Here is a 22,109-nt window from a genome sequence, read left to right on the forward strand (position 1 = left end):
AAGAGGCTGGGAGCCTGGACTCCTGGCTTCTGAGGGAGTAGGGGCTGGGTACCCCATTCATGGATTCTAGCGGAGGAGAGGAGTGGGAGTGGGACCTGGACTCTGAGGAGGGATCCCTGGGTTCTGGGAAAAGACCCAGGGACTTGGATTCCCCTCTTTGAAGGTAAGTTTCCAGATTTAGCAAATACAAATACTGGACACCAAGTTAAATTGGAATTTCAGGTAAACAGCAAATACTTTTTTTTTTTTTTTTTTTTTTTTTTTGTGGCACACGGGCCTCTCACTGCTCTGGTCTCTCCCATTGCGGAGCACAGGCTCCGGACGCGCAGGCTCAGCGGCCATGGCTCACGGGCCCAGCCGCTCCGCGGCATGTGGGATCCTCCCGGACCGGGGCACGAACCTGTGTCCCCTGCATCGGCAGGCGGACTCTCAACCACTGCGCCACCAGGGAAGCCCAGCAAATACTTCTTAAGTATAAGTATGTTCCATCCGATCCTTGGGACATACTTATACTAAAAAAGTATTTGTTGTTTATCTGAAATTCTAATTGAACTGGACATCCTGCATTTTATCTGGCAACCCTGTTTGAGGGGCATGCAGGCCAGAAGCCTGGAGACGGTCATGCTCACTCCTCAGCCCTAGCTCTCTTCTTCCTGCCACTGCCCTCCTCCTCACCCCCAAGCAGGCCACCTCACAGCTTTCCCAGTCCTGATTTCCTCATGTACATGAGTTTCTGTATCTATCTAATTGGGGCCCCCAGGCTGTGTCATCGGAGTTGGGAGAGGAAACTTGAGGACAACATAGGTTGTCGTCTTGGGAGACCTAGGGTCTGACCCTGAGTCACCTGCAGCCCGTGGTCTGGACAGCTGGGGGATGGGGCTCTGTGGCTGCCTCCATGGGGCAAGCCTCAGGATGGGGAGAGATGCTGAGAGAGGACGCAGAGGCTCCAGGATAAGGACACTGAGACACAGAGCTTGGGAAGAGAGACTCAGAGATGAGGACACAGAGAACCAGGAGAAATTTGGAAACAGATCTGCAGAGATGAGGAAAGAAGGAAAGGAGAGATTCAGAGCCAGAGAGACAAAGATGCGGAGACGGGGGTGGGGGTGGGGTGGGGGACGGGGACCCTAGAACAGAAGGGAGGAGATGTTTCCCAGACATGCAGGCTCCCGGACCGAGTGACGGACACTGACAGACAAGACGCTGAGTGCTGTCCTTAGGTCTGGGGACAAGGACAGCAAGCCAGCTGGGTGGTGTCAGGAAATCAAGGATTGCGGGGGGAAAGCTGGGATCCCAGACCAGCAGGGTGGTCCACCTCATCACCCCGTACTCATACCCAGTGTGGTGACGGCACTACCTTCTCTGCAGCTGACACCCCAATTTTCCAGTGCTTCCTACATTTTTGGAGTGACACCCGTGGTGGGAACCCCACCCAGCTCTAATTCTGCTTCCTTCACTGAGTCACGTCCAACCCCGCCAGACCTGTTGAGGGGAGACTTTGGTGACTCAGGCCTCCAGGCCCCCAGCTCTTTCATCTCCCAGGAAGACAGCAGTCTGGGTATCCCAAGACCCCTACCCGACTCAGGGATGCAGCCTAGCTCAACCCCAAGAGTCTGGACGCCCAGCCCCGTCTTCCCTCAGACCCAGGAGTCCAGGGCCCCAGTCCTCTGCTCTGTTAGGACTCAAGTGTCCTAGACCACATCCACCTCCCTCAGGAACCAGAAGTTTCTCAGTCCCCAGCCTCCTCCCTTCCCAGTTTGGAGTTGGCTGAGGTGTGTTTATTTACTTTGGTTCCAGCATGGGTCACCCCCAAAACACACTGCCCCCCATGTGCCCGGTGGCCCTGAATGGGGGCACAAAGCCCCTTCTCCCCGGGAAGTCGGGGCCTCACTAAGGATGGTGGGAGAGGGCCCCATGGGAGCCCACTCTGCACTCTCCTGCACCACCGGCCTTTCTCCTCTGCCTGTTTCCCTTCCCTCTAAGCCTTGGCGTGGCCAGTGGCTGGCGCCTCCACTCACCTGACACTCCACCTTTCTATCTTTGTGTCTTTTTTCTGACTCTCTTTTCCCCCTTTCTTGTTATTTCTCCCCAGATCTTTGTGCCTCTCTGTCTCGGCATCTCTTTCTCTCTCTCATCTTATCTCTCTCCATCTCTCTGAATCTCCTTGTCTCTCTCTCCCCTCTGGGCCTCTCCTTCTGTCTCTGTCTCCCATTCCCTCCCTATCTCTCTTGTCTCTCCCTCTCTTTTGGTGTCTGTACAGCTGTGCCCCTTGCACCTCCCCTCAGCCTTCTCTCTCCATCTCTTGGTCTCCCTGCCCACTTCCCTTTAGATCTCTACTCCCAGCTCCTTATCCTTGGACCCCCTCCCCCACGATTTCCTTGGTCCTCTGAGGCCAGGCAGGAGGTGGGAGAGGAGGATGAGGGATGGAGGAGGAGGAAGGGGAAGTCCCAATGTGGGGAAGAGGGTCAGCCAGACCGGCTTGGCTCCCTGGGCATCTGTGTCAGAGCCCCACCCAGGGCCAGGTGGCCCGCCCAGATATAAGCAACTCGGTTCCCAGTTGTCACCCACACCTCTGTCTCCATCATCGCTGTAGCAGTCCTGCAGGTAGGAGCATCTGCCCGCAGACTTCTGTTCAAAGGTTGGTGCCTCTGCTCTGTTCTCCCCCCACCCAACTCCACTCACATCTCTCTGTCCCCTTACATGCCTCTGACTGTTTACCTCTCTGGACATCCCTGTCTTTCTCAATACCCCCTGTGACCCACCCCCCTTTCTCAACCTGATGGCACTGAGTTGAAGTTGGAAGTTCTGGGGGCCAGTAGCCCCTTTACTAACCCTCTTGGCTGGGCCATCAGATGTGAGGCATATCTCTTCAGCTCACTGAGCCTCAGTGTGTTGTCTGTGAAATGGGCTTACAGAAAAAGAGTACTGGGCAGGTGTGAGTGTTACTGGTGGCATCTCTATAGGCACCTACCCCTGATCTCTTTCTCCCCTTTTCTCTGACTCTGCCTGTCTCTGTCTTTTGGTCTTTCTCTCCAGCTCTGCCTCTGGTATGAGGAGGGTCCTCTGGGGTCTGTGGGCAGCTGTACAGAGAAGGGCGGGTTTCTCGCCCCCAACCCCATACAACCCTATCCCACGTCTCTCCTAGCCGGCAAGCTGACTTGGCTTTCTCCCCAGCATCCTCACCCCTGAGAACCCAGCCCCCAGTGCCCCTGCCCCTTGCCCTGACCTCCCCCAGTGCCCAGCGTCCCTTGGACAGATTCTGATGCTGTCACCACTGCCACCTCTGCTGTCCCCAACGGCCACCTCCTCGGGGCCAGCAAGATGCAATCTGAGAGGCACGACAACGTGAAAGGCAAAGGTGGGATCGCTGGATGGAACCCCAAACCTTCCAGCCCCTGGAACATGGCCACTTCCTTCCCCTGGGCACCCTGGCTTCGAAGACAGACGGCGCCTGCTTGCACCCCAGATGCCCCGACATGCAGGGACCCAGCTCCCCAGGCCCAGGCATGGAGGAACCGGTGGCACGGCTCCGCCCTGCCCACATGTGGCGCCAACCTTCCCTAGACTTGCAGGCTCCCCGCCCACCCCACCCCCAGCCGAACCAGTTGTGCAGGAGGCACCAACAACAGGGACAGACTGGGGTGTCGATGCCCAGATGTGACATAAAGAACGGGGGAGGCACAGCGGTGTCCCCTCAGTGGGCGGCCTGGTGGCCTCGCCTGGACAGTCCGGCAGAGCGAGGGGCTGCATAGGTGCAAGGACCCAGGGGGTGCTGCGAAGCTGCCCGCTGACCCCCGCCTCTCCCCTCCGCAGCCATGTCCTACCCAGTGACCAGCCAGCCCCAGGGTGCCAGCAGCTGCTACCCGACCCCGCTCAGTGACTGGAACACCACTCTCATGGACTGCTGCACTGACATGCCCATCTGTGAGTGCCCGCCGCTCCCCGTCTAGGCCCGGGGAAAGAGCGAGAGGGGAGCGAAGCTCACCCCCAGCCCCTTCCTCGCCCTACTAACCCCACTCCCCGTTTCCTTCCTTGGGCCCTGAGTTCCCAGTCTCTAACCCTCATGCCTTCCTGGGACGCCCGACACTCCCTAGGATCCCGGCCTCACACCTTCCAACTTCCACTGGGACCCTCCACGTCCCCCTTGCACCCTCACTTCTCTTCCTTGGGTCCCCAACTCCCCCTTCAAACCCTATTTCCCAATCTTGAAACCCCACTCTTCGGACCCCTAATTCCCTCTGGGAAACTCACTTCCACCAACACTCAGCTGGCTCTGGGCCCCTCAGCCGCGCGCAGCGGACACCCCCCCCTCGCCCCTCCCCGAGGCGGAGCCGGCCGGTGGCACCCGGTGGGCCCCGCCCTTAGAGCCCCGCGTCCCCTCCAGGTCTGTGCGGCACTTTCGTCCCTCTGTGCCTCGCCTGCCGCATCTCCGACGACTTCGGCGAGTGCTGCGGCACACCCTGCCTGCCCGGAAGCCTGAACTCCCTGCGCACTGGCATGCGCGAGCGCTACCACATCGAGGTACGCGCCGGGCCCGGGACCGCAGGAGCCGAGGGCTGGGGACGGGCCTCCTGGGATGCAAGTTAGGGCTGCTAACCTCTTTCTCCCCACCCTCCAGGGCTCTATCGCGAAAGACTGGGCGGCCCTCACCTTTTGTTTGCCCTGCGCCCTCTGTCAGATGGCGCGGGAACTGAAGATCCGAGAGTAAAGACGTTCCCCTCACCTTTCTCCTCCACCCGTCACGCCTGCCCTCCTCTGCCTTCTCCTGAGAGGTCCTAACCCTCCGCCCTATCCCGCCACCAGAAATGCACCCACAATAAAAATAAAAAATAAAAACCCTAAAACCCAACTCCGCCTACATCCTTTTTGTCCCAGGGAAGGAATATGTGTGGAGAAGGAGCTTTGGTGAGGGAGGCGGGGACACAGGGAACATGCCTAGGTGTGGAAGGAGTTCCAGAGTCGAGTCAGATGCTTGACCCGGATCTGCTGTGTACGACACGGGCAGGTCTCTTCCCTCACTAAGCCAGGGAGTCCTCTCTGAGAAAGTAAAACCACCAACTCCCTAGCTGCCTACCTGGAGCTCTGCCCAGAGCCTGAAAATAGGCAAAACCAGAAAGGTTGTCTGGGGACTGTCCAGGTACTAACCATTCAAAGAAAAAATTAGGAGAACCCCCCTGCTCATTCAATACCTATGCACTCTTGGCCTGCACACAATCCTAACAGATGTGGAGGCTCTTTGTCTTCAAAGCCCAGAAGTGTCAGGTTTAAAACTCTCTAGAGCTGAAAGGCATACTCAAGGATCATACAGTTCAATCCACCCCCTTTATTGAAAAGCAACTAGCAGATTAGAAAATGTTGGGGTCTCAAAGTTGGACAGACCTGGGATTCAACCTTGACTCTTGTCACTTACCAGCTGTGTTCTCTTAGTAAATTAATAAACCTTTCTGAGTCTGTTTCTCCCTCTGAGGATAATCCCTAATATGTCATATGGCTACTGTGAGAGCAAGAGATGGAACAGACGGAACAGACGGAAAGGCCAGAGTCAATTTAACAAACTGTTGTTAATATTATGTAATAATTTATAACTATTCTAATATGAATATATTATTTGTATTATTTGCTATTCTTCTCTCTCTGTGTGTATTCAACCATCGAGTGACATTCTTCACTTGGAATGTCTAATAAGCATCTTAAGTTTAACGTTTCTAAGACCTGACCCCTGATTCCCCACCGCCCCAAGTCTGCTCTTCCCACAGTCTTCCTCATCTCAGGAAATAGCAAACCCCATCCCTTCTGTTGCCCACTTTCGCTCTCACCCAGTATCCAAACTGTCAACAAATTCTGTTGGTCCTACTTTCAGAACAGATCCAGAATCTCCCTTCTCTCCATTCTACTGCGTCTCCTTGTTCCAACCACCCTCCTCTTTGGCCTAAACAAATGCAGTGGCTCCTCACTGGGCTTCCTGCCCTAAACTCCACCCTTTTTGTCTCTTCCCCACAGAGAAGCCCTGTGGACATGTGAAATAGATCACACGCCTCCTGTGCTCAGAACCCTCTGATGGCTCCTCCTGCACGTAGTAAAAGCCAGAGTCCTCACGGTGGCTCAAGGACCTGCACGATCTGCCTCTTATTCCCTCTGTGACCTTATCTCCTCTTTATTCTCTCTACTCCATGAGTCTCTTTGTTGTTTCTCTAAGAGGTTAGGCACGCTCCCACATCAGGATCCTTGCACTGGCTGTTCCCTCAACTCGAAATTCTCTTTCCTCAGATGTCCCTATGGCTCACTCTTTCACTTCTGCTCACATGTCATCTTAAGAGTGAGGCGCGGGACTTCCCTGGTGGCGCAGATGGTTAAGAATCCGCCTGCCAATGCAGGCGACGTGGGCTCGATCCCTGGTCCGGGAAGATCCCACGTGCCACAGGCAAACTAAGCCCGTGCGCCAACAACCACTGAGCCTGCACTCTAGAGCCCGCGAGCCACAACTACTGAGTCCATGTGCTGCAACTACTGAAAACCACGCTCCTAGAGCCAGGGCTCCGCAACAAGAGAAGCCACTGCAATGAGAAGCCCCTGCACCGCAACGAAGAGTAACCCCAGCTCGCTGCAACTAGAGAAAGCCTGCACGCACTGATGAAGACCCAACGCAGCCAAAAATAAATTAAAAAAAAAAGAGTGAGGCCCCACCCTTCCACCTTACATTAAATATCAAGTACCTACCTCCCCATCCCCCTCCTTCACTGCCTTGTTTTTCCGGTCATTTTCCAACATACCGAATCTTTTATTATTTGGCTCCCCACTGGCTTGTCAGCTCCGTGAGAGCAGGGACCTTGTTGACGGCTATATGTCCAGAACAGTGTAGAGCCCAGTGGAGGTGGAGACAATGTGTGATCACAGGTGGGAGACGTTGGCTTAGAAAAGGGAAGCGATTTTAGAGGTAATACGTGGGGGCAATGGAAAGTCAGACAGGCTTGTGTCGGAATCTGGACTCGTCTACTAATCTGCCCTGAGTTTTAGGAAAGGGACTTAATTTCCAAATCTGCAGAATGGGGGAACAAGCCCATACCTCCCAGCTGTGATGTTGGGAAGATTAAAAGAGTCATGCCAAGCACCCAGCACAGTGCTGGAGTGCTATAGGCCCTTGGTAAAATTTCTCCCCTTTTCCTGAAGTCCCTAGGCCATCAGTGGCCACACATGGGCTAGAATCCAGGTCCCTATCATCCCGTGTCCAGGCTTTCTCTCACTTCACCACAAGCCCCTTGCATTCGGGTGTGTGGGTACCAGCGAGAGGCAACTGCTGAGGGGCTGACATGGAAAAGGAGGAACACATGCTGTGGGGCACTGGTACAAGGGCATCTGCATAGCAGTGACAGGAGCTGAAGGGAAGGTGGCTCTGTGCCCCAGAGGAAAAGTCCAGTCAGAGTGTAAATGCGCTGCTCAGGAAGGCAAAGTCACAGGGTGACTGCTAATAAGAGACCTTATCAAAGGGTCCAAACACAACATGGAGGAGTCTTTTTTTCTTTTTTTTTTTTCCCTAAGCATTTAGCAGGACCTGGCAGAGGGCCAGCACTTTTAATTTATTTATTTTTGGCTGTGTTGGGTCTTCGCTGCTGCATGCGGGCTTTCTCTAGTTACGGCGAGCATGGGCTATTCCTCGTTGTGGTGCGCGGGCTTCTCATTGTGGTGGTGGCTTCTCTTGTTGTGGAGCACGGGCTCCAAGCGCGTGGGCTTCAGTAGTTGTGGTCCACGTGCTCTAGAGCGCAGGCTCAGTAGTTGTGGTGCACGGGCTTAGTTGCTCTGTGGCATGTGGGATCCTCCCGGACCGGGGCTTGAACCCGTGTCTCCTGCATTGGCAGGCAGGTTCCTAACCACTGCGCCACCAGGGAAGCCCCCACGGAAGAGTCTTGAGGAACCACCTTAACTCCTTTCTGGTTATGCGGGATGACCCCACTGGCCTCAGGACTCCCTGAGGCAGCGTGTCCCACTGCTAGTTAGCTCCCCAGTTGGGAAATTCTGCCTTATCCTGAGCAGAAATTGGCCATTTTGAACACCTACTCCTAGTGCCCACTCTGTGCTGAGACAGCTAGGTCAACTTATGCTAAATAAAGCAGTCCTTCCTTGGGAGGGGGAAGAGCCTGGTGGTCAGGAACATGGATGTGAGAGTCAGGTCTGGGTTCAAATGGCAGCTGTCGCTCAACAGCTAAATAGTGTCTCTGGACTTCTGTCTTCTCATCTGCAAGATGGGGATTACATGGTACCCACCTCTCAGATGTGATTGTTGGGAAGATCCTGATAGCGAGCCCCCTAGCACTGGTACTCAGTAAAATGCAAGCTCTCAGTCGTGTCTTGGAGGTGAGGTACGGCTATCAGCTCATAAAGGCAAAACGTGTGGGCAGAGTAATCCCTGAAAACCCCTTAAATTGCTCATAAAGTCTGAAAATACCATGATGTTCACAGGCCCCCTAAATCCAACACATCGTCATGTCCTTGGCTCAGTAACAGATGAAGCAGCCGGCCTGTGCCTAGGGGCTGGATTGTAAGTACACTGTGGAACACTCCCAGCAAGACTCCCACGCGGAGCGAGGCCCACTGACGGGATGGAGATCTCCCACTCTCACCTTCCCTCGCAAAAGGGCTCTTGCTTGGTTGGGGGACTGGCGGATAAAGGCTCCCATGATGCTTTTGGCTTGGGCTGTGAGAATCTACTTCAATTAGAGAAAGCTCACTGTGCTAGGGCCTCACCTCAGTCTTTGCGCTGCCTGAATTCTCTCACGTCAGGGGCCAGAACAAAACCCAAACCTGGGACCAAGGCAGTCTGTTTTCCTTCCTGGGACGAGCAGAGGGATCTGGGCAAGGGTCAAAGGCCTCACTGCCCTCATGTCACCTCAGTTCATCCCTCCTGGGGAACAAGAGCTTCTGTAGTGGCACCACCCCCGCCAGGAGAGACAGTGAAGAGCCAGGCTCAGGCCACGTGGCTTGGGGGGGGCACCAAGATAAGGACATTTATCTGATTTAACCAGCTCTCAGGTGCTGGGTCAGAAAGCCAAGACGGCCCAGCTGCTGCACACAGACAGCACTTGGACACTGGATCTTCCCCACACTATCTGTCGCTTTAATCGCTCCCCCTCTTTCAGACGGCCTCTGATGGCACACGTGGCCTCAGACGGAGAGGAAGACACAGGGCCCAGCCCCCACAAGGTCCAAAAAAACAGCTGAGGGATGGAGTCTTGGGAAAGGAGGAGTCTCAAGTTCAAGATGGTTAGGATGGGGTGGGGGGCAGAGGCAGTCCTCAAGGGGCAGAAGGGCTCCGAAGTCCAAGGTGGTGGCTGGGGTGAGGGTAGGCCCTGGGGAAAGGCCAGATGCTGCTTCAAGGCAGCGTTGTCTGGGAAGAGAGCTGTATGTTGAAAACTCTGCCATTTCTGTTCCCAACCCTGGTGTCCCCCACCCAACCCTGCCCTTCCTGGGGCGGCATCTCAGGCAGCGGCTTTGTCTCCTTATGCCCCCTCTGAGCACAGTGACCCTGGTCCTGGGGTCAGGTAACACCACCTGAGCCTCATCCCTCCAGCCGAGCGGCGGCGGCAGCAGCATCCTGCTCTGGCTCGCCCCTGGGCTGCCTCACTGTCCCATCTCTTCTCGGCAGCGTCCCTCACCAGTACAGCCAATCCCCGCACTCAGCTCCCTTTGCTGAAATACTCCGGGTGACTCTGTTTCCCTGCGTGGACCTACCCGAAGAGATGTCTCTAAAGGGGATCTTAGGTCTAAAGCTGGACTCCTGGTCTCCCCCCCACAGCTCCAGTCTGCCCCGTCTTTATAAGCCCACCTTCCACCCACAGTTTGGGCCACAAAGTTGGGGTCAGCCTGGACTCCTTGCCTCCCTCACTCCGATGTCCACACCATCGTCACATCCTTCCACCCACAGCCTGCATCTGTTCCCGACTCCTCTTCTCGCGGCCACTTCCCTGACCAAGCCCGTCTCTTGTCCCCCTGCTGCCTCTCCCTCACCGTCTCCAGTCCACTCTCCACACAGCTGAGTGACCTCTTAAATACATCGGATCCTGTCATCCTCCCTCCTAAAACTGTCCAGTGGCTGCCCAATGCCCTGAGAATAAAACCCCAAACCCTATGTGTGGCCCACAGGCCCTGGGTGATCCGCCCCCTGCCTGACCCTGACCTCATCTCCTCTTCACACTTGGTCTGGGTCACACTGGCCAGCTTTCCCATCCTTCCAATAACAGAAGCTGGTTCCCGCCTCAGGGCCTTTGTCCTTGCAGTTCCCTCTGCCTGGATCCCACTTCCCACAGCTCTTCCCACAGCCAGTTTCCTTCTTAAAGTCTAGCTTCGCAGTGACCAACTGACTACCCCAAGGTTCCTCACGGCCATGTCCCGTTGCTACCTCACGGCACTCGTCCCATTCGCAATGGCCTGACTCATCTGTCTGTGTGTGCACGTGCGCGTGCATGCATGCCGACGGGCTCCCTTCACTAGAACCTAAATCCCACGAGATCAGGGAACCTTGGCTGTCTTGCTTCCCGCTCTGCCCAGTGCCTTCAACAGTGCCTGGCACATAGTAGGTATTCAATAAATAATTGTTGAATGCAGAACAAAGAAGGCCCTGCCTGGGGACCGCCCCACCCCACCCCACCCCGCCCAGGGGAAGGAAGCCAGAGGTCTCTGAGGACACAGTGTCCCAGGTGGAGGGGCCCCAGGTCCAGGGCGGCCCCCTCAGGGGACTCGACTGCTGTGGCTGAGGGTCCCACCACGGGTCAGAGAGACATGCTGGTGAGGTTGTCCTGGCTCAGCAGTCCCTTCCGGCCTGCACCAGCCCCGTGCCCACCGCCCCCAGCACCCCCGCTCCCCCCACAGTACTCATGCAGCCTGTGCCGCAGAGTGACGAGGGCTGACCCCAGGCAGGCGCCGTTGGGTGCGTGGGGCCCCCCAGGCAGCTGGAGCAACAGGGTGGCCACGCCGGCCATGCCATCTTCAGTGGGCTCGAGGGTGATAGGCCCGGCTCGCAGGCCGGCAGTGGTGGCAGGGATGGCTGGTGGGCAGCAGCTCCCTCCCACGGGTCCCCAGGGCCCGCCGGCCCCCGTCAGCAGCAAGGGTGCCAAGAAGGGCTCAGAGCGGCGGAAGGCGGGTGGTGGGAGCCCGGCCGGCTTCCAGGCGGGGGCTGGGGCAGCAGGGTCGGGTGGGAAGCAGACGGTGACCTTGGCGAAGGGGCGGCTGGCCATCTTGGTCATTTCTTGCAGGTGCCGGCGCTGTTCCTGCCGCTGATCCAGGGCCTGCTTGGCCTTCCAGAGCAGCACGCAGAGTGAGAGGAAGAGGAAGAAGCAGGAGAAGAAGACGGAGAAGAAGACAAACAGGTCGATGTGGGCCTGGTCCTGCCGGAAGAAGAGCAGGCCCTGCGAGTCGGCCGAGCCATTAGCACTGGGCCCACTTGGGTCTCCCACGCCCAGCAGGAGCAGGTAGAAACGGCTGGACTTGAGGGTATGGTGCTCGTGCGGGTAGGTGATGACCAGCCGGTCCCGCACGCCGCGGACCACCAGCACCACGGATGGCTCTGTCACCGTCACGTAGGTGATCAGGCCCCGTGGCCACACCTCCCGCACTCGTGGCTCCGCTGGGGTGGCCGGCCCACCTCCGGCCCCGGGTCCCCCCAGATCCCCAGCCCCCCGGGGCCCACCGTCAGCGGGGGGTGGGGGGGCTGGGGGAGGCGGTGGTGGCTGGATGTGTACGGTGTGGATGCCAGTGTCGGGGGCCACACGGACCACGAAGGTGTCATAGGAGGTGGAGACGTAGAGGTCCACGGCGCCAAAGGTCACGTCCAGCGTCAGGCGGATGTCCACGTTGGTGAACTTGGGCTGCACACCAAAGAGGACAGTGCGCCCGGGGCCCAGAGCACGGCGCTTTGGCTCGTGGAAACAGTTGGTCTGGGACGTGGGGTCCAGGCAGTGCTCCTGCTCCACAGAGATGAGACGGTAGCACTGCTGGCCACCCAGCGGGCTCCCGTGGAACGACTCCCGGCACTTGGCACACTGCGGGCAGGGCGGGGGGGGAAGCAGCCGTCAGGGCTGAACGCAGGGTCCAGCCCTCCCCTAAGGAGGACTGATACTTTGTACCTACCGGTAAGGAGCCCCCGCCCTGGGTTTCCACAGTGTCCCAGCAGCTTCCTTGTGAGCCCCCTGGATTTCCCTGACACAGTGTGGACACTAACAGCATCCTACACTCCATCACTGCTGTCCCTGGTGTCAACCCAGTGACCACAGCGCCCTAACGGCAAGGCCTCTGAACTCTGAGGCACAGCAATGAGGAGCTCTGTTGAAGCCTGGCTCCACCTCCCCACTAGCTGTGTGGCCTGGGAACAGTGACTTAACCTTGCTGAACTGGAGATTGTTCCTCTGTACACAGATAGCAAACACTACTGAAATCACAGGCCCAGCAGAGGTGAGCCGGCCTCGCCTGCTAGCCTTGCTCTTTCTGGACTATATTGGGTAGGTCCTGCCTCAGGGCCTTTGCACTGGTTGAGCCTCTGCTTGGTTCACTCTCCTGCCTGCCCGGCCCCCCGCCCCCCATGTTTGAATGTCTTTACGCAAGTGTCACATTCTCACTGAGGCCTTCCTTGGCCACTGTATCTACCATTTCCGCTCCCAACATTTCCTAGCCCTCGTTTCTGCTTAATTTTCCTCCTTACTGTGCATCACTAACACACTGCACGTCTGACATATTCATTTGTTGGTTGCTGGACTCCTCCATGAATTCCCTGAGGACAGAACATTTTGCCTGTTTTGTTCCCTACTGTGTCCCAGTGCCTTGCACAGTGCCTGGCGTATATTAGGTGCTCAGTAAATAGGTGTTGAGTGAATGAGTTGGCTGGATAACAGCTATTTTGATTCCTGTAGTCCAGTGGAAACCACTCAATCTCTGGGACTGACCAGGGTCAGTCCAAGCTCCAAACCCAGCCAGCTGTCTGACCTGGGACAAGTCTCTGAGCCTCCTTTTGCTCTTACGCCCACAGCTCACCGAGGCCCCAGCACAGCCTTCAGGACCCTTCCATGTCTGTGCTGTCTCTACTGTATCTAGGGCAGGCACTCCTTACATACTAACCACTACTGCTATCGTTAGAAGCTAAAGAAACGGCTGTTTCAGAGCTACCAACAGAGCTGCTGGAGGAGGAGGTCTGAATTAAGCTCTGAAGCTGTCTGTTTTGACAAAGACCAATGGGCCTTTTGATTATGCATCAAGCAAGCAAAAATTCTGGGGACTTCCCTGGCAGTCCAGTGGTTAAGACTCTGAGCTCCCAATGCAGGGGGCACGGGTTCGATCCCCGGTTGGGGAACTAAGATCACGCATGCTGCCCGGCAAGGCTGGAAAAAAAAAAAAAAAAAAAAAGAAAAAGAAAAAATTCTGGTCTTGGATGGAACTGTTAGGGGTCAGTAAGGCTTGTGAAGCTCTGTCACCATTTGGGTGTAGTGGCATCTTTGCCAATAGATGGGTAGGGAGACTGAGGCAGGCAAGGGATTCTCTCTTCCTTCTGGAACTAGAGAGAAGGTAGGTGGGTGGGCTGGTAGGAGCTGTACTCCAAGGAAGGAATATGGAATATCCCCTCTGTGGGAGGTGAGCCTGCAACACAGTAACCAACCAGGCAGTCAGTACCGGGGCTCCAGGAGCCCCCCAGCTGAAGAAAGGGGATATGGACTCAAGGGGAATTTGCATATGGGTATTAGTAATAATATGAGATCCCCTACTGGCCTAAAGTGATCAGGTGAGGGCCGCCACTTGAGCGAAAACTTGCCCGAGGATGAAGCCAACCCAGAGGATAGCAGAGTCAAGATCCAGGGAAAGAAGGACTCCTGACTGCATTGTGTGAGCACCCGGATCTGGCCATTCCTGAAGTGGACTCCAGACCTCAGTTTTGAGAGCCAACACATTTTCTTTTTTGCTTAAGCTACTACGAGATGAGTTTTCCTGGCATCTGCAATCTTTAAGTTGTGACTATCCGTAATGGAGTCCGTCCCCTCGCCTCCACCGCCCACAAGAGGCTCAATTCTGGGATCCCAGCATCACCGCCCGGGTCCTGAAACTGACTAAGGCTCAGGAACAGTCTATCAAGTTGACCTTGATCCCCATGACCACAGATATCGGAACCACGTTGTCAGTCCTGCCCGGGCCAGGCTACCTCATCCCAGCTCTGACCTCTTCTGGGCATGGGGCCATTGGCCCATAACTTGCTTCTCCAGCCGCACCTGGTATTTGTAGCAGTCTCGGCGGTCACTGGGGGAGCTGCCCTGGCACGTGCCCGTCTCTGTGTTGTTCTGACATGGGCAGCCTGTCCCATCCTGCTCGTTACATGTGTCCGCATGGCCATTACACTGACATCTGAAGAGACGGAAGAAGACGGGGGTTATAGAGCTCTCATGACCTACAGGGGCCCAGGCTGGATGCTGCAAACGTGAGCTCCAATCCATGAGGCCAGAAGAGGAAACTGAGGCTCACAGAGGTCAAGCCGTTTACCCCAAGGCCACAGTGCTGTTAAGTGGCAGAGTCAGGATTAGAACCCAGGATGGACGGACTCCAGGGCTTACTGACCTTTCAGAAGGAAGGGGGTGGAATGGGGAGGCTGTCTTGAGGCCTCTCCCTCAGGGCCCTCTCTCTTTTTGCCCAAGAGTCTCCACCAGGGCTGCTGGGTAGCCTGCATTTCAGCACTGGCCTGAGGGAGAGGGTCTCCCACCTGAGTCTAGTTCATCGCCCCCAACCCCTGCCTCAGGGGATCTCATCCTTTCCTGACTGAGGGCAGAGGACTGGAGAGAGGAGCCTGGCTCCCAGAGCTATTCCTACCGAGTGGGACAAGGGTTCCTGGCCCCCCTTCCACTTACTTGGTGCACTTCCCATCGAGGAGGAAGTAGCCATGGAGGCAGCTCTCACATTTGTCCCCATAGCTATTATTCTGGCAGTTCACACACACGGCCTCGTCTTCACTAGGACCCTCTGTCATCCAGTTTTCGATCTGGCCAAGGAAGGACAGGGTGATCACAAAAAGGCATGGACCAGCCCCTCCTCCCTCAGAGCCAGGAGTCCAGACCCCAGCAGCCTCCTCCTCCCTCAGACTAGGAGTCCAAGCCCCCGGCCCCCTCCTCCTTCAGACCCAGGAGTTCAGGACCCCAGCCTCTTTCACCTCATCTGGATCCAACGAGTACTTCTCCGGCTCCCTCCTGGCCATTTCAAGCTCCTTCCTGGAGACGCAGACCTGGCTGTTGCCCCGACAAAAGGCGTGACAGGGCCGGCAGGTTCCGCCCCCCACGGCTGAACCCACAAACAGGGGGAGGCACTGCTCACAGTGGCTGCCCTGGAAGCCAGGGACAGGGCGGTCAGAGGGGGTGAAGAGTCACAGTGGGTGTGAGAGTGGGGGAAGGTTCTGGGAGCACCAGGGTGGGGGGCAGCAACATTTGGCTTGGGCAGTCCCAGCCCATCTGCCATTTAGCCCGCTGCCTTCACTTGCACACCTCCAGTGATGGGGTTTCACTCCCCTTCAGCCCCAAGGGTTAAGCTCAGAAAGCCCTTCCCCACAGGATCCCAGATGCTCCTCCACGGGATCCCCCTCCCTGGTCCAGTACTAATTCTGTCCCGCTATCCAGGGCGGCCCCTGTGATACAGACCCAGACGGTGTCCCCAGGGTCCTCTCGTGCTCCCCTGGGATAGGGCTAGGCCCCCTCCGCCCTGTGCCTAGCTCACTGGGGCTTGGAAGGAGGCTCAAGATGCCTGAGTGTAGGCTGAAGGCACAGAGGCCCGGGGCGAGGGCCTGAGGTCCCGGACGGACACCTTGGTGTGATTGTGGCAGAGCAGGCAGTGGTCGCGGGCCCCCACACCGGCGCACTCGCTGTGGCGGTTGCAGCGACACTCCGTGGAGCAGTTGTGGCCGACAAAGCCGAAGTGGCAGCGGCAGTGGTCGGGCTCCACGCATGAGCCGTTCACGCAGCCCTGGGCGCACACGGGGCGGCACAGGCCCGTCACGCTGCAGGGGTGGGGCAGGAGTCAGCGCAGGGCAGCGGGCCGCTCCCTCCCAAAGGCACACCCAGCTGCGCCTCTGAGGCCACCACCGGCCAGCCCACCCTCTTCGCAACTAGTCCACCCCCGGGTCCGCTGCATCACTCCCCTGCCCCGGGTCCAGCCCAGCGCCTCCTCCAGGGGCGATGACCCCCTTCCCAGGGTACCCTGTTAAACTAACTGACCAACCTTGCCCTCCACGACCTAGCCCCCGCCCTCACACCCTCCTCCACACCTTGGACTATGTTTTCTTGTGTCCCACTTTGATCCATGCCCCGTCCTCTACCGCTCCCCACAGACTCTCCCACCCCACGGTCTGCCTGGCCCCGCTCCCCTCAACCCCACCCAAGCCCCCCCGTCTGGCCTGTAGGCTCACTTGTCCATGGTGTAGCCCGTCTTGCAGCTGCACTCGTAACCGTGGGGCCGGTCATGGCAGTTCTGTGTTTCGTTGCAGTCGTGGTGCCCGTTTGCACACTCGTCCTCAGGGGGGCAGGACAGGAAGGCCCAGGAGGCCCCAGCTCGCCCACATGTCAGCCCTGGCACAAGGATACAGGGCTTCACCGTGGAGGCCTCTGAACCACTCACCTAGCCACCCGGGCCCTTGTTTCCCCTTCCCCTGAGTGCCACCTGTGAGAGCCCCCAGCGCCCCTCCACGTTCTCTGCGCCAAACCCCACGTCAGAACGCAGACAGGAGCCAGCCCCACTCACCCCATCCGAAAACCCGTCTCACCATCGCGGGGGCCGCTGAGTCCACCCTCCAGGCAGCGGCCACCCCCATCCTGGCCCCCCCAGGCACACCAGCCGCAGTGGGGCCGCCGCAGGCACAGGGCGCACTGGGTTGCCTGAGCACAGCCCAGGGAGCAGCTCTCGGGCCCTCGGAGCAGCCGCCCGCAGCCTCCAGCCATACATCGCAGGGGCAGGTAGGAGGGGCTCAGACACTATAGGGGAGGGGAAGTGGCAGAGAAAGAAGATCAAACAAACACCTCCTGGGTATCTTCCTGGATTGCACCCTCTTCTCAGAGATCTCACCCCTGCTGGCCACAACCGGGTGGACCAAAATGGACATCAGCTGGGGCCATCACATTCTCCCTCCTTGGCATTTGTAACTAGAAGTTCAGACCAGAAGTCAGGCTAGGGACATCCTTGAAACTAGAGTGTGTGGACTAGGGCTGGCTGGGCCGTTTGGATGAACAAATGACAGCAAATGAAGAGAACAGAGAGAGGCAAGAAAAGAGCAGAGACAGAAGGAAGCAGAGATGAGAATCACACACCCCAAAGACAGGGAGAAAGGCAGCTTTCCAGGCTCCACCTCCAGTCCCTGGTAGGGCCTGGCTGCACTTTCCACCTGGGTTACAAGAGGCACCAGTGTGTTGGTATCATGAGCCCCTTTACCCACCTGGCTTGGGATGCAGCTGTTTCTTACAATCAAAGAAAGGCAATGATCCCAGGCGGAAAAAGAAACAAGCATCGGGACGGGGGTTGCCAGCCACAGCCTTTTAGGACATGGACCCAGCTGCTGGGGCAACAGGATCCTGCCGCCCTTGGCTGGGAAGCTGAGGAGTCCGTGGTCAGGGGCTGCACAGCAGCTCACACACCATCACTCATCGTGTCCTGGGACCCAGACACGGTGCTCAACGAGGTTCACACTCCTGGGAACTTACCTCAGTGTATGAGAGCATTTTATTTACGGCTTGGGCCTTAAGTGAAGTATAAGAGGAAAGAGATTAGTCTAGGCTGGCTGTCTGGAAGCACTTAGGAAGAAACAAAGCAACCATGCAGTCCTGAAATAGAAAACCCTGATAGCTGTGGCCGGAGCTCAGAGTCCCTACAGGTTACGCCGGGGATGAGCCGAGCCTGGCTGAACTGCCAGAGCCAAATTCTCCTCCAGGTTAGGCTTCCAGATCTGAATTTAGCGCACCCCTTGACAAACAGAGGGGCAATCTGGAAGGGGGCCAAGAGAAGCCCGAGGCTCCAGTCTGTTCAGCACCTTCTGCTGGGACCCCCCTAGTGGCCAAATGTGATGCTGCCCAATACCACAAACTGCATTTCCTGTGTTCCTGGAAGAGATGCAGGATCCTAGCTCATCTGCTGACATATGCCCACAGCTTAGCAAAGTGCCCGGCACAAGGAAGGTGCTCAATGAAGAATTTGGTAAAAGGACAAAGGGAAGGAGGGAAGAAGCCAGCCGTAAGAGGACAAAGGGAAGGAGGGAAGAAGCCAGCCAGCCAGCCAGCCAGGGAAGAGAGCACCTTGTTGTCTGCCCCAGGCTCTGAGGCCAAAGGCATTCAGAAGAACAATGCCTGACTGTTAAAATAAGGCCGCCCTTGAGCGAAATCACAACAGGTCTGGTCTGCGCACCTGTTACGATTGATCTGCGTTTTTAAAACACCTGAGCCAACAGTGTCAACTGATGTTCCCAGAAATCAGAAGATCTGGCCAGCAGGCCTTCTGACGTGCCCATTGCAGCATCAGCTCCGCCGCGCTCCCCATTCAGCCGCCCCACCACTCCCTCCGGCCTCACACCTCCTGAGCTGCCTGCAGGCTCTCTGGTGTTGCCTTCCAGTCCTTGGGATCCCAATAAAGACAAATAATGGAAATCTCAATAATATTTAGGGAGGACCTGTATCACCGGAAGGCCCCCCGGCCTGAGGACGAGAGGTCTCTGCTTGTTAGAGGTGCCACCGCAGGGGACCTCTGCCCTTGCAGCCACGCTGAGAGCCCCACGGGGAGCACCCCCCACTCCCAGCCGCTGCACTGACCCTCTTGGTGTGTCCCAGACAGCGGAGACTGGCAATCCTCCCAGTGGGTGGAACGTGGGGATGTTACTGAGTTTTTACTGAATAGCAGGCCGGGCTCCAGGCTCTACATACATTCTCCCGTCTAATTTGGACGACCTTCCTATGGGACGGTGTGGTATGATACAAAAATGTATCTGGCCTTTGTCCCCGGTTCCTGGTACTGAGCTACTAAAACACATAGGGGTTCCTGAGCGGTGGGGATGTCTTTTGCTGTTCATAAGGAACCCCTTTTACACCTGAGTTTATGCTAACGGGGTGACTTAGGGGAGTCAGCAGAAAAACCAAGTGATTAGAGCCCCACTCACCCACCGGGGCTCAGGGGAGAGACTGAGCTCTATAAAAACACTTGAACAATGAGATTCAGGGGACTTCCCTGGCGGTCCGGTGGTTAGGACTCTGTGCTTTCACTGCTGTGGGCTGGGGTTCAATCCCTGGTTGGGGAACTAAGATCCCGTAAGCCACGCGGCATGGCCAAAAAAAAAAAGAACAACGAGATTCAGAGAGCTTCCAGGTTGATGAATGCATCTTCTGGGAGGGTGGCATGTCCAGTGAAGGCATGGACACTGCAGGCCTTGCCCTATTCACCTCTTCTGTTCGGCTCTTCCCGAGTTGTATCCTTTATAATAAACCAGTGTTAGTAAGTAAATGTTTCTCTGAGTTCTGTGAGCCATTCTAGCAAATTATCAAACCTGCAGAGGGGGTGGTAGGAACCCCCAATTTACAGCCAGTTAGCCTGGATTTGTGGCTGGCATCTGAAGTGGGAGCAGTCTTGTGGAACTGAACACTTTAGCCTGTGGGACCTGACTCTGATTTCAGGTAGATAGTGTCAGAAATTAACTGAATCGTTGAACACACAGTCGGCGTCCAGAGAACTGGAGAACTGGTTGTCGGTGTTGGAAAACACCCCAGACAGGGTCTGTTGATAGCACTCCTAGTTTACCAAAGACTCGTGCAGGCTCTTGGGTTGTGAGATGGTGAGTCATCACACCTCAGTTGGGTCTTGCACAATCTCGCCCAATAAAGATGAATGAGGAGTAGACAGACCCACGGCTCTGGCCCAGTGACACTGTTTCTGGATATCACAGCGGTAGCTGAAGCTTTCTTATCTCCTGCTGGGGTGGGGCTGGGCTTGACCCCGTGTCTGCCACTGGGACAGCTAAATCATGCCAGGCAGAGGTATCTCTGGTTTTTGTGTTTTGTTTTGTTTTTCAGCCGTACCACACGGCTTGTGGGATCTTAGTTCCCTGACCAGGAATTGAACCCGGGCCCTTGGCAGTGAAAGTGCGGAGTCCTAACCACTGGACCACCAGGGAATTCCCCCCAGAGGCATCTTTGGAATGGACTTTATGAGACAGCACACACTGGGCAGCCAAGGGGTGGACTGTACCTCCCCAGACCATGCCCATGTTCAAGAATCATCTCTCTAGACCACAGCCATAGATGAGGGGTGGGTCTGAATGGCTGTGTCAGAAGCAGCGCTCCTTCCCTTCCCTGGCCACGTCTCACTGGACCACGGCTGGACATCTAACTAGTGAGCTGAGCTGAAGTCTTCCCTGAGAATGTGAACTAACAGAAGAACACAGAGATGACTGTGGTCTCTGGAATCAGAAAGTCACATAGAGACTCCCCTGGTGGTCCAGTGGGTAAGAATCCGCCTTCCAATGCAGGGGACGCGGGTTCGACCCCTGGTCGGGGAACTAAGATCCCACATGCCGTGGGGCAACTAAGCCTGTGTGCTGCAATGACTGAGCCCGTGTGCCACACGTACAGAGAAGCCTGCGCGCCGCAACAAAGAGCCCGCAGGCCGCAACTAAGACCCAACGCAGCCAAGTAAATAAATAAATAAATAAATAATTTTTTTAAAAAGGAAGTCACATAGACTGAGGGTCAAGGTCTGCCAGTTGAGGCAGTGTGTGTTGATGATCAAGCCGAGAGAAACCAGAGGATGGAGACGCGCAGAAAACGGCTGAGATCAGAGACCAGGCGGCCCGAGAAGGATGAAGCAACAGTACTTCCTCCCTTCAGACAACATCAAATACCCCCGGTTCCTTATAATAACACCAGCTCGAGTGGGTTTCTGTTTCTTACAACCAAAACTTCTAAAAGTAGAGAGAGAAAGAGATGGAGGAGGAAAGTGGAAAGGTGTGGGAGGGAGAAGGGAGATGGTATTGAGTCAATGGGAAGGATGGGGCGAGGAGAGCTTAACTGAGAGTTGGAGAGACACCCAGGGCTGAGGAGTCGGGAAGGGGGCGCTGGGACATGATGGGGAGACGCACAAGGCAAGGAGAGGGACTTCCCTGGTGGTCCAGTGGTTAAGACTCCACGCTTCCACTGGGGGCACGGGTTCGATCTCTGGTCAGGGAACTAAGATCCCCCAAGCCGTGAGACGTGGCCAAAAAACAAAAAACAAAAAAAACCCAACAAGAACAAGGCAAAGAGGGAAGAAAGAGATGTTGGAAGGGGCGAGAGAAGAGAAAGTGGGAAGAAAGAGAAAGTGTGATGGTGGGACCAGCCCTAAGGAAATGGAGGCGGACGTAGGACAGCGGCAGCGGGGTTGGAGAAAGGTCAGTGTGCAGCAGGGAGGAGGGCCACCGCACACCCCGCTGGGGGCAGTCAGTACCTGTTGGAGGCTGCTGCTCCAGACACAGTGCTGCCAGCCCCCGTCTGCGCCCTTGGAGTCCAGGCAGGAGGTGCAGTTGGGCAGGAGGTGACAGGGCGTGGGGCAGGGCAGCGGGGGCGATGATTCCACCGGCATCGGGGACACGTTCAGCAGAGAGTGGCTGAAGCACGTCCAGTCATAGGTGGGCTGCACCGAGAGGATGCGGCGGGTCTCCCCTGGGGTTGGGGGCACACGGATTAGAAGCGGGTCCGGGCCCCCAGCCCCCTCCCCTCCTCCTCCCTCAAACCAGGTCCCTGAGCCCCTTGCGTCCTTGGAGCAGGAATCCAGGCCCCCAAACTCTCCTCTCGGGGAGCAAGCCTCAGCGCTCACCAGTCCTCTTGAACTGCCGCGTCCACATGCACTTGCCCTCCCTTGTGCACTGCTTGCAGTCGGCCGCCCCACACACGGCCTCCGAGCAGTTCCCAGCCCAGAAGACCTCTCGCTGGTTAATGCGACAGTCATTCTCCGAGGTGCAGGACCCATTGCGCCCGATGCAGGCACCCTCCGGGCAGTTGGTACACCACTTACAGCGGGGGGCAGATGCCTGGCGGGGGGATACGGGCTCAGCGGGGATGTCAGGGCCCCCAGCCTCCCTCCAGCCTCAGCTCTTGCCACCC

The 22,109-nt window shown here is 56.8% G+C and overlaps 2 protein-coding genes across 4 annotated transcripts in view; one reads left to right on the forward strand and one right to left on the reverse strand.

Moving 5' to 3' along the window:
- The first annotated feature begins 2,591 nt into the window (after positions 1 to 2,591).
- Positions 2,592 to 4,839, forward strand: CNFN (cornifelin). The gene is made up of 4 exons (XM_081215204.1): positions 2,592 to 2,638; positions 3,814 to 3,924; positions 4,385 to 4,521; positions 4,619 to 4,839. The coding sequence occupies exons 2-4, from the start codon at positions 3,816 to 3,818 to the stop codon at positions 4,706 to 4,708; spliced, it is 336 nt and encodes a 111-aa protein (XP_081071330.1). The 5' UTR covers positions 2,592 to 2,638; positions 3,814 to 3,815; the 3' UTR covers positions 4,709 to 4,839.
- A 5,805-nt stretch (positions 4,840 to 10,644) lies between these two features.
- MEGF8 (multiple EGF like domains 8) overlaps positions 10,645 to 22,109 on the reverse strand; it is a 41,876-nt gene continuing 30,411 nt past the window's right edge. For all 3 annotated transcript variants that reach the window (XM_081217583.1, XM_081217584.1, XM_081217582.1), the window contains 9 exons: positions 21,823 to 22,036; positions 21,454 to 21,668; positions 16,766 to 16,973; positions 16,412 to 16,571; positions 15,811 to 16,003; positions 15,167 to 15,337; positions 14,868 to 14,998; positions 14,238 to 14,370; positions 10,645 to 12,029 (listed from right to left, as the gene is read on the reverse strand). In XM_081217583.1, coding sequence (XP_081073709.1) covers positions 10,761 to 12,029; positions 14,238 to 14,370; positions 14,868 to 14,998; positions 15,167 to 15,337; positions 15,811 to 16,003; positions 16,412 to 16,571; positions 16,766 to 16,973; positions 21,454 to 21,668; positions 21,823 to 22,036 — 2,694 coding nt within the window. In that variant the 3' untranslated portion in view covers positions 10,645 to 10,760. The remainder of the gene's footprint in view (positions 12,030 to 14,237; positions 14,371 to 14,867; positions 14,999 to 15,166; positions 15,338 to 15,810; positions 16,004 to 16,411; positions 16,572 to 16,765; positions 16,974 to 21,453; positions 21,669 to 21,822; positions 22,037 to 22,109) is intronic.

The sequence above is a fragment of the Mesoplodon bidens genome (assembly GCF_964165515.1).
Source record: "Mesoplodon bidens genome assembly, chromosome: 18".
NCBI classification, from domain to species: domain Eukaryota; kingdom Metazoa; phylum Chordata; class Mammalia; order Artiodactyla; family Ziphiidae; genus Mesoplodon; species Mesoplodon bidens.

Coding starts and splice junctions, on each gene's coding strand:
- CNFN (XM_081215204.1), top strand. CDS start 3,816: ATGTCCTACCCAGTGACCAGCCAGCCCCAGGGTGCCAGCAGCTGCTAC. Junction 3,925..4,384: donor CTGCACTGACATGCCCATCT/GTGAGTGCCCGC, acceptor CGTCCCCTCCAG/GTCTGTGCGGCACTTTCGTC. Junction 4,522..4,618: donor GCGAGCGCTACCACATCGAG/GTACGCGCCGGG, acceptor CCCACCCTCCAG/GGCTCTATCGCGAAAGACTG.